This window comes from Nannobrachium achirus, assembly GCF_963921795.1.
Source record: "Nannobrachium achirus genome assembly, chromosome: 23".
NCBI lineage: Eukaryota > Metazoa > Chordata > Actinopteri > Myctophiformes > Myctophidae > Nannobrachium > Nannobrachium achirus.
In genome coordinates this window covers 14,818,275-14,833,390 of record NC_137830.1, presented here as the reverse complement: position 1 = coordinate 14,833,390, position 15,116 = coordinate 14,818,275, and the positions used below count along the sequence as shown (strand labels likewise).

Sequence of the window (15,116 nt, the reverse complement as noted above, 5' to 3'; positions counted from 1 at the left end):
CACACCAATGTTGGCAACTGGCAAGCTATCACCACCATTGGAGGCAATGTGGAGTTCAGTGTCTTGCCCAAGGACACTTCGACATGTGGACAGGAGGAGCCGGGATTTGAACCTCCGACCCACAGATCATTCAGATCAGAGGTTCTCAGCCTGTGGGTCAGGACCTCCAGGGGGGTCCACAAATTATTTTGGGGGGTCCCCAGGTGATTTAACTGGGGGGTCCCCAGGTGATTTAACTTAATGTGCAACATTGTTTACTCACTCAACAGTAAACAAACCAACATATATACATATATATATATATATATGTATATGCACATTTCTAAAGTGACAATTTAAGAACTTTTTTAATACCTCTAAAATGACAAATTAAACATTGGCCAAATTGGCAAATATTAGAGGCAGCAATTGTGAAAATAGCAGATCTAGATGCTCACAACGCCTCGCAACGCATCTAGATCTGCTATTTTCACAATAGAACCGTGTTATACAAAATGTAATGCCTCAACTCTTGTTCGTCAGGGTGGGGGGTCCCCAGTTAAAATATGATAATTTTGGGGGTCGCGGCCTGAAAAGGTTGAGAACCACTGATTCAGATGACCTGCTCTACCTCCCGAGCCACAGCCCGCCCCTGGTGGTTTGTGAATAGGTGTGTGTATTCTCTGTGTAAAATCACAACACTGCCTGTCTTTTCATTTGAAACCACAGATCCAGGAAAGCGGTGACAAACCGAGACGGTCCTCCTTACCGGCCTCTCTGGAGATCTGGACGAAGGCCTCCACGCCGCTCTCGCCGTAGTTGCCCTCCGACGCCAGCGTGGACACGTAGTTCCAGCCCATGGCGGTGACGATGTCCATCATGGTCTGAGCCTGGTAGGAGTCCGGGGGGACCACGCGCGAGAAGAAGTCGTAGCGCGTGTTGTCGCTCAGCTCGGGGGCCGTGGAGGCATAGCTGATCTGAGGGATCTGGGGGGGCAGAGAGAGAGGGAGGAGGATAAGTAAACAAAGTGATGGAATCAGTTATCTGAATGGAACTGTAAGGAGGATGGAACCAAAGAGAGATAGGATTAAAGTGGCTGGAGTCAGAAAGACATACTGACAGGCAGGACAAAAACACACACACACACACACACACACACACACACACACACACACACACACACACACACACACACACACACACACACACACACACACACACACACACACACACACACACACACACAGGCTGGCGGCAAGCTACAGGAGCAGAGAGAGGTAAAAGGCCATATAGGCAATTGGACATGCCAAATGCTTGCAGTGACATACTGTAGTGTTTTAAACATCATGCATCTAATCTGCAACATACACAATCTGTATATTTGTATATTCATATTTGATTACTATCCAGTAGGGGTGTAACGATACATTTTAATAGCGATTCGATACATGATACGATATATGGACAATATTGGTTCATTCATGGCGATACGATACGATTCAATTCAATGATTTAAAATTGATATAGTAACTATTTAGCAAAGAAATTAAATCTATGTGAAAAATGTGGATAGGGCAGGTTTTATAAGGGAAACATGTTTTCATTTCGATATACTTCAATTTTTTTTAAATTAAAAACGATATTTCGATGCAGTTACTACAGTATATCGTTACACCCCTACTATCCAGTGTCGTCCCCCCATCTCTCTTACCGTACCTCTATCATAGCTGTCATGGAAATAACTACAAAATTAAATAAAAAAACATATTTCAAACAGATGTGACAATAAAGCTGATTCAGATTCTGTGATTTTAAGAAGACACACCTAAACAAAAGAACTGTGGGGTGAATGAACTGCTTCAGCAGCTTTGATCTCCGTTATACAGAGATAAGATGGTGAACTACATGTTTACAGTATCAGAATACAAAGCAGATCAAACTCTAAATCATCCCAGACAGCGTAGCTTCCATCCCATAACCCAAGGAGACTGCTGCAGCATCCAACAATTGAACGGATATTAATTCTCGCGTCACAGTCAAAAACATTATTGATTTGTTTATTTTAATCGATAATCTAATAAATAATCTCTATCTGGGGCAAGTCATTAGGCAAAAATGTTAAAAGTCTCAAAATCTTGCAAGAATGATCTACTGCACAAGCTTACAACGCGCCACATTGCAACGCATTGTGAGCATTTTCACAACACCGTGATGAAGTTTAAAATAGGCTGAAGAGGTTAATGTGAAAACCTTAAAAAGAAACATACCGTATGATTTTATTTTATTTTACCTGCTGTCAGAGATGGGAAACCTCAAAATGCAGAGAAACGCTCAGGTGCAGAGAAACAAAACAAAACGAAAAAATGAACAGATGAATCCAAAAAATCTAACGCCAGATCTCAAATGAGCATCATGGTGCCGCTATAACAGGCCGTTTTTGCCTATAGCTGTACGATCTGCGTGAAACCTTGCACACTGCAGCATGCACACTCAAACGTTGCCCTGCATTTTTCATATCAGCCTTTTATAGCGCCACCAGGAGTCAACTTTTGTCCAAACATCACACAAATTGATACATTATTATCTGTAGTCTAATAGTCTAATAACATGGAACTGTCCGATTTTTCATATTCCATCCTGATTGGCTAAGATTAGAATCTAGTTTTGAAGGAGTGGATCGTTTTGAACAAAATGCCTCAAATCATAAACGCAGCGTTCAACTGCCGTGAAACCTTGCACACACATTCCCACAATGGTCGATGAAGAAATGCAATGCCATTGTCATGTTATAGTGCCAACAGGAGGCCAATTTTCTTTATATTACCCCTCCAAACATCACACAAATCGGTAGACATTATCTCTATAGTCAAGTGATCAAGATGGATCTGTCCAATTTTCCATATTCCATCTTGACTGGCAAATTCTGAACATTGCTGGGCCACACTAACCCACCTGACCTGGCAGAGACCTGTGCTCCGAGGAGCACTTTTTCTAGCTAACCATTAAATCACAACATCATCATCCAACATCACTTTTGTTTTTTGTGAAATTGGGATCTCATTACAAGGAGGCAGGGGGTTTGGGAGGACAACTCAAGACAATACACTGCAACACAGAACCCAGGTCGAGACAAAAGGAATTTCACTTTCCATTTACACAACGTCCTGTGGGACAGCTTAGTCCCAAGTATGAATGGTTGTATCTAAACTGCTGTTGAGGTTTTATAAGACGATTGTGTAAATCTAAATATGCAATCTCATTTTGTAGATATGATTCTCTAATTTCATTACTTTCATTATAAAAAAAACACATTTTGAATAAACCAATGTTGGGTTATAAAAATGGGTCATTATTGCTCTCCCTTTTTATTTTTGGTATCCTTGGTAGCACAGACACATTGATCCACACAGGCTTGGCAGCTGCCCGTTTAGGCTGAGACAGTGGCATTGCCAGACCTAGACTCCTGTGACGCGTGTCTGGAGTGGAAGATGATGTGGTCCTTCTGTGGGATCCATGGGGCGCACCAACTTTGTTGGCACCCCAATGGCCAAGTCCGGGAGAGGGGCTGGGTTTGTAGGAGTTATGACCTTTCAGCCAGACCTGAGCCAGAGTGAGTCGATGGGTATGGCTGGACTGAGGTGAAGATGATGAGCGGGGGAAAGGGGACAGGTGCGGGGAGCTTTGGGAGGAAGATGATCTGTTCAGCAGGGGACTTTGTGAGGGTCCCAGATGGTCTCCAAGATTAGGCAACATCCCCGGGTTGACCCGAGTGCTTGTTTCTCTAGAGCTGCCGCTACCTGCCTTCAGTGAGAGTGACAAACCCACTGGCTTGGCAGCCTTGAGGGTGCCGTCTCTGTTGATGACCACATCAGCGCTGTCCATCAGCAGTACGCTCTGTCCTGTCAGGATGCTGCCCAGCAGGTCAGCCGTGGGGGTGGGCTCCACCGCCGCTCGGGACAGGGGGGCACCCACGGCTGCTCTGGAGAGGCCAGCCATGACTGGTCGAGTGACAGGCTGATGAGAGCGAAGGGCAGAGTGGGAGATGCCTCGTCTCTTGGCCTCTAGTAGCGATGTGACAGTGTCCGGCGGATCTTCTTCGTCATCAACAAACGGATCCAAGTCACTGCCAAACACAGAGAGGGAGGAAGGCCTGATGCTGGCGCGCGAGCTTCCCAGATTGTGTTTTGCGGGCCAATAAAGTGTGGGGAGAGTTGACCACTTATTGGGTTTCCTGATGCCAATGCTACGAACAATTCGGTCCCGGGGCGTTCCCCGCTTTTTCACTGACGGCCTCTTTCTGGATTTCCTTTTCCTCCTTACTTTCCTTGCGCTGGCTGCGCTGGGGCGTTCACTTAACTCCCTCTGCTCTCTGTGGCACTCGGGGCAGAACCATTCCTCCACGGGAACAGCGTGCAGCGGCGGTGTCAGACACTCCATGTGGTACCCGGCATTGCAGCCATCGCAGAGCAACAGGCGGTCTCCATGGTTACCACCGCCACATGCCTCACAGGCGCTCTGCTCGGGGTCCGGGCGGACCGCCGAATCCTCCCGACCCTCCGTCACGGTGAACACCTTCTGCACTTTGCCACCGTAACACCTCCTCAGGTAAATGTTACTGAAGAGCATCCGGTCCACGGGACAGGAGTTGGCGTTCTTGGACCACGCCAGGATGCAGTCCAGACAGAAGTAGTGTGCGCAGCTCTCCGGCGTGGCTACGGGCTGAACGGTGAAGGCGTTCAGGCAGATGGGACACGACGCCTCCGGGTCTTCAAGGTCTGAACTCGGCGCCAACAGCAACGCCCCCTCCTCCTCCAAGGCTTTACCCTCTTCCTCCACCTCATCATCATCACTGTCATCTTCATCCTCATCAACATGGTCCTCCTCTTCTTCCTCACCCGTGCCGGAACGTCCGTCATATCCGGAATCCGGAATCCATCCCTCAGAGTCATCTGAGATGATGTTCCACCCAGCCGCCCTGGATGCATTGGAGCTGATCATCTCATCCTGGCTGTCATCATCATCATCTCCATTCATGGCTGACATTCACAGAACCAACACAAGAATATTCGTATTGTATTCAAAGGTACTTTTTGTATGTTGCTTTTGCTCCGATTTGACTAATCGTTTACTATAAAGGAGATAGGTGTTTAACTTATTTTTCCAACTTGGATTTCCATCAATATCTCATCAATATGACATCATACATATGTCCAAATATGGACTTCCAGACTGACCTGTGGTGGTCAGTGGAACAGTGGGCCAGTGGATCTGAGATGATGAGTTCTTGGCCGTGACTGGCCGAAGCCATTATGGTTCATCTATGATGTCAGTACTATAATGTCAGTTATCTCTATATTAGTGTTACGCCATTTTGACTTAAGACATTGTTACGCAGATCAGTGTAGTGCTTTGTGGTATTAGTCGCCGACGGACACCTACAGAATATAGCGGTGTAAAATACCCAATGTCAATGATTTGATATGCATTAGGATTAAATCTCTCTGACCATAATGTATACAATACAATCCTAACTCTCTGAGCTACAGTACAGCCCTTCTAACTCCTCAAGGACCCCAGGCTGAAAACCACTCCCCTATATGTGTAGGTCTCGCTTAGAGCAATGTTGAAGACCATTGCTCTAAGCATAAGGTCAAGAAGCAAGGTCTCTCTCTTCACACTTTCATCTTTACTGCCCGGGATGCTTCACAAACATCCTTTCATCCATAGCCAGAGGTGTGTGAGCACAATCTTTAAATATCACTTTCCTCTGACCAGGGGTGTGCCCGCGCTGCGAGCTTGTAGATCTGCTATTTTTGAAAAGTCGTGAAAATGGGTGCAAATCTTGGAATATATGTATTTTTTAAGCGAACATTTGTAACTAAAATTTTGCTTATGGGGGGGGTCCCTGGAACTAAATATTTTGAGATGGGAAACATAGGTTTTTCAAAAAACCTTAGAAGGATTTGAAATATTCAAAGACTTTCACGATCTTTCAAAAATATCAGATCTAAAAGCTCGCAGCGCGGCACCGAGTGCCGCGTTGTGAGCTTGTAGATCCGCTATTTGTCAATAGTCAAAGCACCCAGGGCCCAGCATTTGGTGCGACACCCCTGCCTCTGACCCTGTCAGTCTCCTTTTCAGAGAGGTTATCTATATATAGTTGCACCCTATACTCTCGGCTCCTCCAAAAAGCATAATTAAGCTTTGCAACGTGAACGATTTCCAGGTCAAGCTGGAGGACAGAGGTCGGAGGCGGCGGCGAGGAGTCCGGGAAAGACAGTGTGCGAGGAATGAGGATAGCATAGCTCTGACTGTATAGGCTATATGCACAGCAGCCATTTTGGAGAGAAACTTCCTTCAACGGTGTTACCAGTGATACTAATGAAGGCTCTGTTCCATTTCATGTAGCACAACGTGGTCCAACCTTTTATTGCAACGTTCCCTGAGGACCTCCTCCATAAATCTGACAGTTACACACCTTTTAAGGGGTCATTTGGAACCCCCAAGGAACCATGAGGGTCCCTGGACCACACTTTGAGACCCACTGGTGTAGCAGTAACTGAGTGTTTCCAGTGAGCCAACATGCACAATACCAGTAAGACTCCCTAATCGGGAGATAAGCGACCGTTGGTCGCTTATCTCCACAAATAGGCCAAAAGTTTGTTTTAGCATTTCTTCGACTCAGACCTTATCGCCAGGGTTGGCTTATAGCAGCTGTCGGTAGATAATGCCGGTCTTATATAAGGGTCATTTGTGTACGGTGTGATGTCATATATAAGGGTCATTTGTGTACGGTGTGATGTCATACTGATGTCAGCAGTGTGATGTCATACTGATGCGGAGATATGAGCAGGGCAAAGGTGTGACGTGTGACGTGTGACCGACCGACCGACGGACGGCCGGTGGAGGTTTTGATACCAGTAAGACTCCCTAATCGGGAGATAAGCGACCGTTGGTCGCTTATCTCCACAAATAGGCCAAAAGTTTGTTTTACCAATTATCAAGACATACGGGCAGTTGACAGTTTGCCATGGTTACTCATTGAAGTTGAATCTCCATATATGGACATAACCTACGCATCACACTAAATCTGACCTCACCAGCCCATATTTGGGCATGAGCAACTTATGTCTCCATATATGGAGATATGATGACATCACACAGTCCTCAGCCGATGATGTGGCGTGATGTCATACAATACACAAACGAGCCCTACAGTATAAAGGGGCAATTCTTGCCAGGAAAGAAGCATTTCTTCGACTCAGACCTTATCGCCAGGGTTGGCTTATAGCAGCTGTCGGTAGATAATGCCGGTCTTATATACTCATTGAAGTTGAATCTCCATATATGGAGATATCCTACGCATCACACTAAGTCTGACCTCACCAGCCCATATGTGGGCATGAGCAACTTATGTCTCCATATATGGAGATATGATGACATCACACAGTCCTCAGCCGATGATGTGGCGTGATGTCATACAATACACAAACGAGCCCTACAGTATAAAGGGGCAATTGCAGTGTGATGTCATACTGATGCGGAGATATGAGCAGGGCAAAGGTGTGACGTGTGACGTGTGACCGACCGACCGACGGACGGCCGGTGGAGGTTTTGATACTAAACTGCGACCTAACGGTCGCAACTAAACTGCGACCTGACGGTCGCAATCAGCATCCTGATTCTGTTTAACCAGAATGGAACAGAGCCTTCATTAGTATCATTGGTAACACCTGTGAAGGAAGTGAGAACAGACCCAACTTCTCTCCAAAATGGCTGCTGTGCATATAGCCTATTACATAGCATTGGAGCCACGAGCCACGCCTTGGCTCACACAGGTTTTACACCCAACCATTAGATTCACTGACCCACCCCCACCCCCCTCCTGCCCCAGCTGTTAATAATAAAGATACTGTTTCAGTAAAATTCAACCTTTCCTCTCTGCTGTGCCATGTCCTTTGTCCATACCGCATCCATACCCCCCCCCCCCCCCCCCCCCCACACACACACACACACACACACACACACACACACACACACACACACACACACACACACACACACACACACACACACACACACACACACACACACACACACACGCTGTGTGAGTTGTTTGAATAGGATGTTAGATGGATTGATTTTCCTCACAGAAGCTGTGACAGCAATGAAATGACATGCATCCTCAGAGCACACAGAGGGACCCGCTCGCTCCTAAACACACGTTGCGCGCGCGTGCGTTGCACACACACACACACACACACACACACACACACACACACACACATATATCAAGACTGACACATTATGTAAATACACAGATGCACATGATAGGTTTTACAAACAAAGCAGCGTTCATTGGTATTCATGGCAAGTGAGATTTAAATGCCAATCTAAACCCAAGGTAGTTCACACCCACACACAAAGTCACACATACAAACATGTGTAAACACAAGATGCTATAATTGCTGAATGCAGCGACAGTAGGCTATGTGAAGGGATTTAAATGAGGCTAGGATTGTGTAGTGTGCGTGTGCTTGTGCGCAGTGTTAATTCATTGCATGTGTATTTCTATTATTATTAGTTGTGCCAACAATATTGACAATGCCTTTGTCTATTGCTGGGTGCTCAGGTAGCACTGTGTCCGGGGAAGGAAATTGCATCACTTCTAATGCATTTTATGCCTATTCTAATGTATACTATTTTTGTCTAATATACTCTCCTGTTTTGTATCAAAACATTGTTTCCCTTCGGGGCATTCTCTTTGTCAGAGTTCAGACTGTTACTGGTCATGACTCTTATAACATTGAGGGGAGACACATTATGTATAATTCATAACTGCACTGTACTGTACACAAACAAATGAACCATGCTAGGGTTAGGGTTAGGGCTGCTGTGTGTGTGTGTGTGTGTGTGTGTGTGTGTGTGTGTGTGTGTGTGTGTGTGTGTGTGTGTGTGTGTGTGTGTGTGTGTGTGTGTGTGTGTGTGTGTGTAATGAAATAAAGCTAACATGGTCTCTAAACTGCATTCCATCTAATGGTCAGCCGGAGGCGACTCCCCCAATATCTCTGTCCATATTTTAACATTTTGAATATAGATTTTTTTTTTATGCACTCCCCCCTCATTTTGTTGAATTAGATATTTTTACTTAAAGTTGTACCATGTAACTTTTTTTATAAAACAAATCTTAAAATTGTCCTAACTGTTAAATCGCTAAAGTTTTAGAACACCCACTCCGTTATTTTCAGCTTCTGAAGCCTTCTCTTTATATGTTTTCTATGATCCTGGCCGTGGACCGGATTTCGCGCCAAAATGACGTAATCTGCATCATCTGTATACGTTGTGTATACGTTGCCCAATCACATCGCCGATCATGCACACATGGTACACTACCGGCCAATCACAGTGCATCTTGAAGTGGGGTCGCCATATTTGTAGTCGCCCGTGTGTCTCTTTACTCAAAAGGTAATCTCGCCTACCAGGCAGGGTGAATTAGTCCGTTTCTCCGGAATGCCTGAACGCACAGGAACCAGGGACCCCTCTAAAGATAGCTCTCGGCGAAAGACGCGAACGCGACCGCGGTTTGCTATAGGGCTACTGACCACTAGTTGAGCATCTTACACAGTATAGCTTTAACTCATATATATTAGGAATTATAAGACATAATACTTATGGAAAGTGAAAAAACAGTATATCTCCAACAGTTTGTGGAACAACAGTATAAGTCCGTACAAGCAATATTCAGCAGACAAAGGGAGCAGATAACATTAAAACAGACAATTGCACAAAATGAGGGGGGAGTGCATTAACAATTTAACAGATCAAAAATGACTAGTTTGTGGTTTACAGTCTGTTAAATCAAAAAATATCTATATTCCAAAAAATTCAAATATGGACTGTTATTCGTCTCAGGTACTCAGTTGTGGAGGGATATGCAAAGCCAAAATGTATGTATGAGGTCTGTGTTGACATCTATCACAGGCTGACCATACATTCTCATGAAATCTAGTGGAGTAAATACAATGCAGTATTTTGCATTAAATAAGTGTCTCGCAAAGAGAAGAAGACCCATGAACACGTTTCAACCTTCCTCCGAAGTCTCTTCCCCCAAATATTATCCCAGCTAGCTCTCACACGGTTTAATGACTGGCCGTAACAGACAAATCAAATATAAATATATGAAATAACACCTTTCAAAGATGGAATCGGGGTAAAAATGTTTTAATCTAAAGTGGAGTAGTTAGGCAAATTGGGAAATGTGAGAAGAGTAATGCAATCAATCTGGGGGGGGGGAAAGGTTATTAAAAACCCTCAATTTCTCATTAGTGTGGTTGCCCAACAGGTCAACACATCATAGTCCTGGGGAAACTTTATATATTACTAGGGTAACTTTTCAGAAACTTTATATATTACTAGGGTAACCTTTCGCTGCCATTGGAAATTGATGCAATCAATGGTAATGGGGATCAATAGGGAATCAATGGCATAGGGAATCAATAGGGAATCAATGGGAGTGGGAATCAGTAGGGAATCAATAGGAGTGGGAATCGATAGGGAATCAATTGGTCGAGCTTCATATGACAGTTGGCTTGCTGCAGAATATAGTCACGTCAGCAACCACACTTGCAATTTCCAATTGCATCTTTCTAGTTGATTTATCACTCCAGTAATGAGTTTATGTTCTCAATCGCTAGTTTCAATACGTCATAAAGTTCATTTAGGTAATTATGGTCCGTCCCATTTAGACTCAAAAAGATAAAGATAACATGCTTTAGTATTACAGTAATCACTAGGCTAAAGGAAGGAAAGGGCCAGAAGCCACAAAGGAAGAGGAGAAGAGGTCTAGGCGGATACATACGTATACTGTAGTCAGCATTGTCTGCTACACAGCTGGAGTGAAGTTAACAAACTACAGTATCTGATGACTGGAGAAAACGAGAGAGAGCGAGAGAGAGAGAGAGAGAGAGAGAGAGAGAGAGAGAGAGAGAGAGAGAGAGAGAGAGAGAGAGAGAGCAACACCCATGCCCTAGACAACACACGCGGGGGCGTACACACACCCACACCTTGAGAATACACACAAGCATGCAAAATAAAGGGGGCATGTGTATACTGTACATACACACACATGTGTTCATTCATTTTGGTGCCTTTGTCAATGTTTTTCCTGTATTGCAATTGTGTTTTATAACTTGTTTAACGTTTTCTTTGTGCGGACTACGGATGAAGGAATTCTTGCTAAATCCAGTGTATTTACATTTTACGTTATTTACACAATATGCACTGTCCCGTAAGTGAACAAATAGAGTAAAGTAAGGATGGGCTAGCCGCAAATTGCAACACTAGATTTTATTTTAATCGGATGAATCTAGGGTTGCAATACCTCCAATAGGGATCCAATGCATCAAAACAGTTTTTTGCTGATTGTGTTAAACGACTTCAAACTCACCAATATTGTGGCTCTATGGGAAGCTTGGAATTTACTCTTGCTATCTGCAAAGTGTTTGTTTCTGAAAAATCCACCGTATAATTGTTATGATTTATTTTCTGTCAAGAAATCCGAGCAGACATGGTTTATTTTCTAAGTGTTGAACTTCGGAAGCGCTCGTCTTCTATAACGCCATGTCCCGCTGCCTCCTGCATAATGTGACATTTAGAACCAGGTGGTCACAGGACCGTTGAGGGATTTTCCACGAGCGCTTCCAAACTCCAGGACTTAGAAAAAATGATCACCTGAACCAAATTTCTTGGATAGAAAGTAGCTCCTAACATGTCTACTGTGGATTTTTCTGAAACAAACACTTTGCAGATAGCAAGAGTAAATTCCAAGCTTCCCATAGAGTCACAATATTGGTGAGTTTGAAGTCGTTTAACACAATCAGATAGCAAAAAACTGTTTTGATGCATTGGATCCCTATGGGAGGTATTGCAACCCTAGATTCATCCGATTATAAAAAAATCTAGTGTTTCAATTTGCGGCTAAGGATGGGCAATGAAAGTCAACAGTCAAATGGTGTTGAACAGGTGTTGACAACCAGATTACAGTTTAACAGCTGTAAACACCCAGTCCCAAATCCTTGAGGGCTCTACTTGCGCAGGATAACAGGACAGCAGAGAGAGCAAAGCAATTTGCTGTTTGGGCAGAAACCTTGTATCTCCATATTTCTACATGTTGTGTTTTTTCGTAAATGAATGCCCTACTTCATCATACAAGGGTGTCGTCATTTACCGCCATTTGCTTTTGTACTGCTATTGTATCCCAGCCAGCACACCCACATGGGTCCCGCATGGGTATGAGTTGGGCTTCCCTACATGGGCCCCATCTGGGAATGTCCGCGGTTTCCACAAGGGTCCCTCGTGGGTTAGCCCACGTGGGCTCAACGTGGGTTCTACATGGGCCCTGGGTTGGCCCCACCTTGGCAAATTTATATGGGACCCAGGTGGGAACCACTTGGGCTAGCCCACGTGGGCTCAACGTGGGTTCTACATGGGCTCTGGGTGGGCCCCACCTCGGCAAATTTATATGGGACCCAGGTGGGAACCACTTGGGCTAGCCCACGTGGGTTCTATGTGGGAATGTCCGCGGTTTCCACAAGGGTCCCTCGTGGGTTAGCCCATGTGGGCTCTGGGTGGGTTCTGCATGGGTCCTGGGTGGGCCCCACCTTGGTAAATTTATATGGGACCCAGGTGGGAGCCGCTTGGGCTAGCCCACGTAGGCTCTGGGTGGGTTCTGCATGGGTCCTGGGTGGGCCCCACCTTGGCAAATTTATATGGGACCCAGGTGGGAGCCGCTTGGGCTAGCCCACGTAGGCTCTGGGTGGGTTCTGCATGGGTCCTGGGTGGGCCCCACCTTGGTAAATTTATATGGGACCCAGGTGGGAGCCGCTTGGGCTAGCCCACGTAGGCTCTGGGTGGGTTCTGCATGGGTCCTGGGTGGGCCCCACCTTGGTAAATTTATATGGGACCCAGGTGGGAGCCGCTTGGGCTAGCCCACGTAGGCTCTGGGTGGGTTCTGCATGGGTCCTGGGTGGGCCCCACCTTGGCAAATTTATATAGGACCCAGGTGGGAGCCGCTTGGGCTAGCCCACGTAGGCTCTGGGTGGGTTCTGCATGGGTCCTGGGTGGGCCCCACCTTGGCAAATTTATATGGGACCCAGGTGGGAGCCGCTTGGGCTAGCCTGCATGTGCTCTACATGGGTTATACATGGGCCCTGGGTGGGCCCCACCTTGGCAAATTTATATAGGACTCAGGTGGGAACCACTTGGGCAAGCCCACGTGGTCCCACCTAGGCAATTCTATGTCGGAACCATAGGGGATAAATGTGGGATCCAAGTGGGCTCAACCTTGCTCCTAGGCAAATGTAAGTAGTTTCTGACTGGGCTTTCGATGTGCGATGGTTCCTTTTGGTCCTAGACATCAACCATATTAATAATTGTAAACAGTAAACACATGAAATATTTTTGCAAGGATGAAAGTAGACAATATATTTTATTTTATTTATTAAACAAAAACTTTGTTAATACAAACACAATGTAAATAAAGAGCAGCAGTGTCAAGAGCAGTGTCAAAAGGCACAAATAGCAAATGTACATAAAAAGCAGCAGTGTCAGAGTAAATATACATACGGTATATGTACATATGGTATATACAAAAAAATCACTTAAAATCACTTAAAAAAATTAAAAAGGAGGGGAAAAAACAGCTCCACAGACAAACTGTGTGTGTGGGTGTTGCATGTGTGGGTGTTGCATGAGCCAAGAGCCAGAGAACACACATCAAATGTACATAAAGAGAAGCAGTGTCACAGCAAATATACATACTGTATATGTACATGTGGTATATAAAAAAACACACTTAAAATGGAAAAAAAACTGCTCCACAGACTGCAAACAGAACAAAATGATGGATAAAAATTGTCCAAAAACAAACACTGTGCGTGTGGGTGTTTATTTGAGCCAACCACAGGGCAGCATTGTGCTGCTGAGGGGAGAGAAAGAGAGACAGAGACTTGGTCTACTGGGGAGGTGCATCATCCAGTTGAGGACGCTGTACAGTCTGACCTCTGACTCTGTTCCCACCTCTATCGCGAGCACCAATGAACCATTTGGAGATGGCCTTTTCTGCAGCCTGGTGGTTGGTCTCTTGTGTGATAGGGTTTTTCTTAAGTCCCCCTAAAAGAAATGACAAGAAGACAACTGTTAGAATGATGGAATATGAAACCTTTTTGAGTGACATCAGTTCCAATTTTTTTTCACCCCGTTTCCACTGCTGTATATTTTAATCAGGAACACTCAGGTCAAAGTCCTTTTAACCATTTATTGCAACAATTGTAATACAGTTAAACTTGGCATTAAGGATGTTCCCTGAATTTTGTTCATGCTTGCTTGCTATGCAAAACCAGGGAACTTTAAGCAAAACCCCCCATAGGGTTACAATAGTAGTACAATAGCAATATTTTGACATGTTAGCTTGGGTGGATGCTGGGGTGGAGGAGGCAGCATATCCAAGATCAAAACCAAGTAGAGCTATAGTGAATGCAAGTCGTATTTAAAGGAGCCTCCCGTACAGAGCGAGAGCTCAGATTGGATTGTAATGGATTGTAATTGGATTGTATTGATCAGCAGATCTGTGAATGAGGAATGGGAAAAGGATCTAACTGACAGCTGGTTACAGTTGAGGCGGGCGAGACTCACGTGTGAAGCATAAACTAACACCATTATTCATGCTGTGGCATGCCTTAAAATTAAAACATTTAATTAAAGTGACATATAAAGTAAAGTTACACAGAGCAATTCAATACTCAAACATACCATATATGACATCATAAAGGCGCAGGTCTCTGAACTTCCTCTTGGCGTTACGTCCAAAAAGGTTGAACTGTTTTGCCAGATCATGTGACATCCATCATCCAGCGAAACACCTCCGATATCACCCACCATGGCAACCTGAGTGTATGGAAAAAGTCACAGGAAGGAAAAGCTGAAGTGACAAGTGAATCCACTGACAATTTGGGCTGGGATGCTAAGAATTTGGAGCAATTCATATTTTGTCAGAGAAATACGTACCCTTTTTTTTCGCTTGGGCGTCTCGCTGTCCGTCGGCTGTCCAGAAGATGACTCTGCTACTGCTTCTACCAGCT

The 15,116-nt window shown here is 45.0% G+C and overlaps 1 protein-coding gene across 1 annotated transcript in view; it reads right to left on the bottom strand.

The window, feature by feature from the left end:
- Positions 1 to 860, bottom strand: part of grm8a (glutamate receptor, metabotropic 8a) — a gene marked incomplete at both ends in the record, with an annotated part of 299,416 nt that extends 298,556 nt beyond the window's left edge. Inside the window, one exon of the mRNA XM_080753986.1 lies at positions 749 to 860. Within this exon, the coding sequence (XP_080610112.1) occupies positions 749 to 860 (112 nt within the window). The remainder of the gene's footprint in view (positions 1 to 748) is intronic.
- Between the last annotated feature and the right edge of the window lie 14,256 nt (positions 861 to 15,116).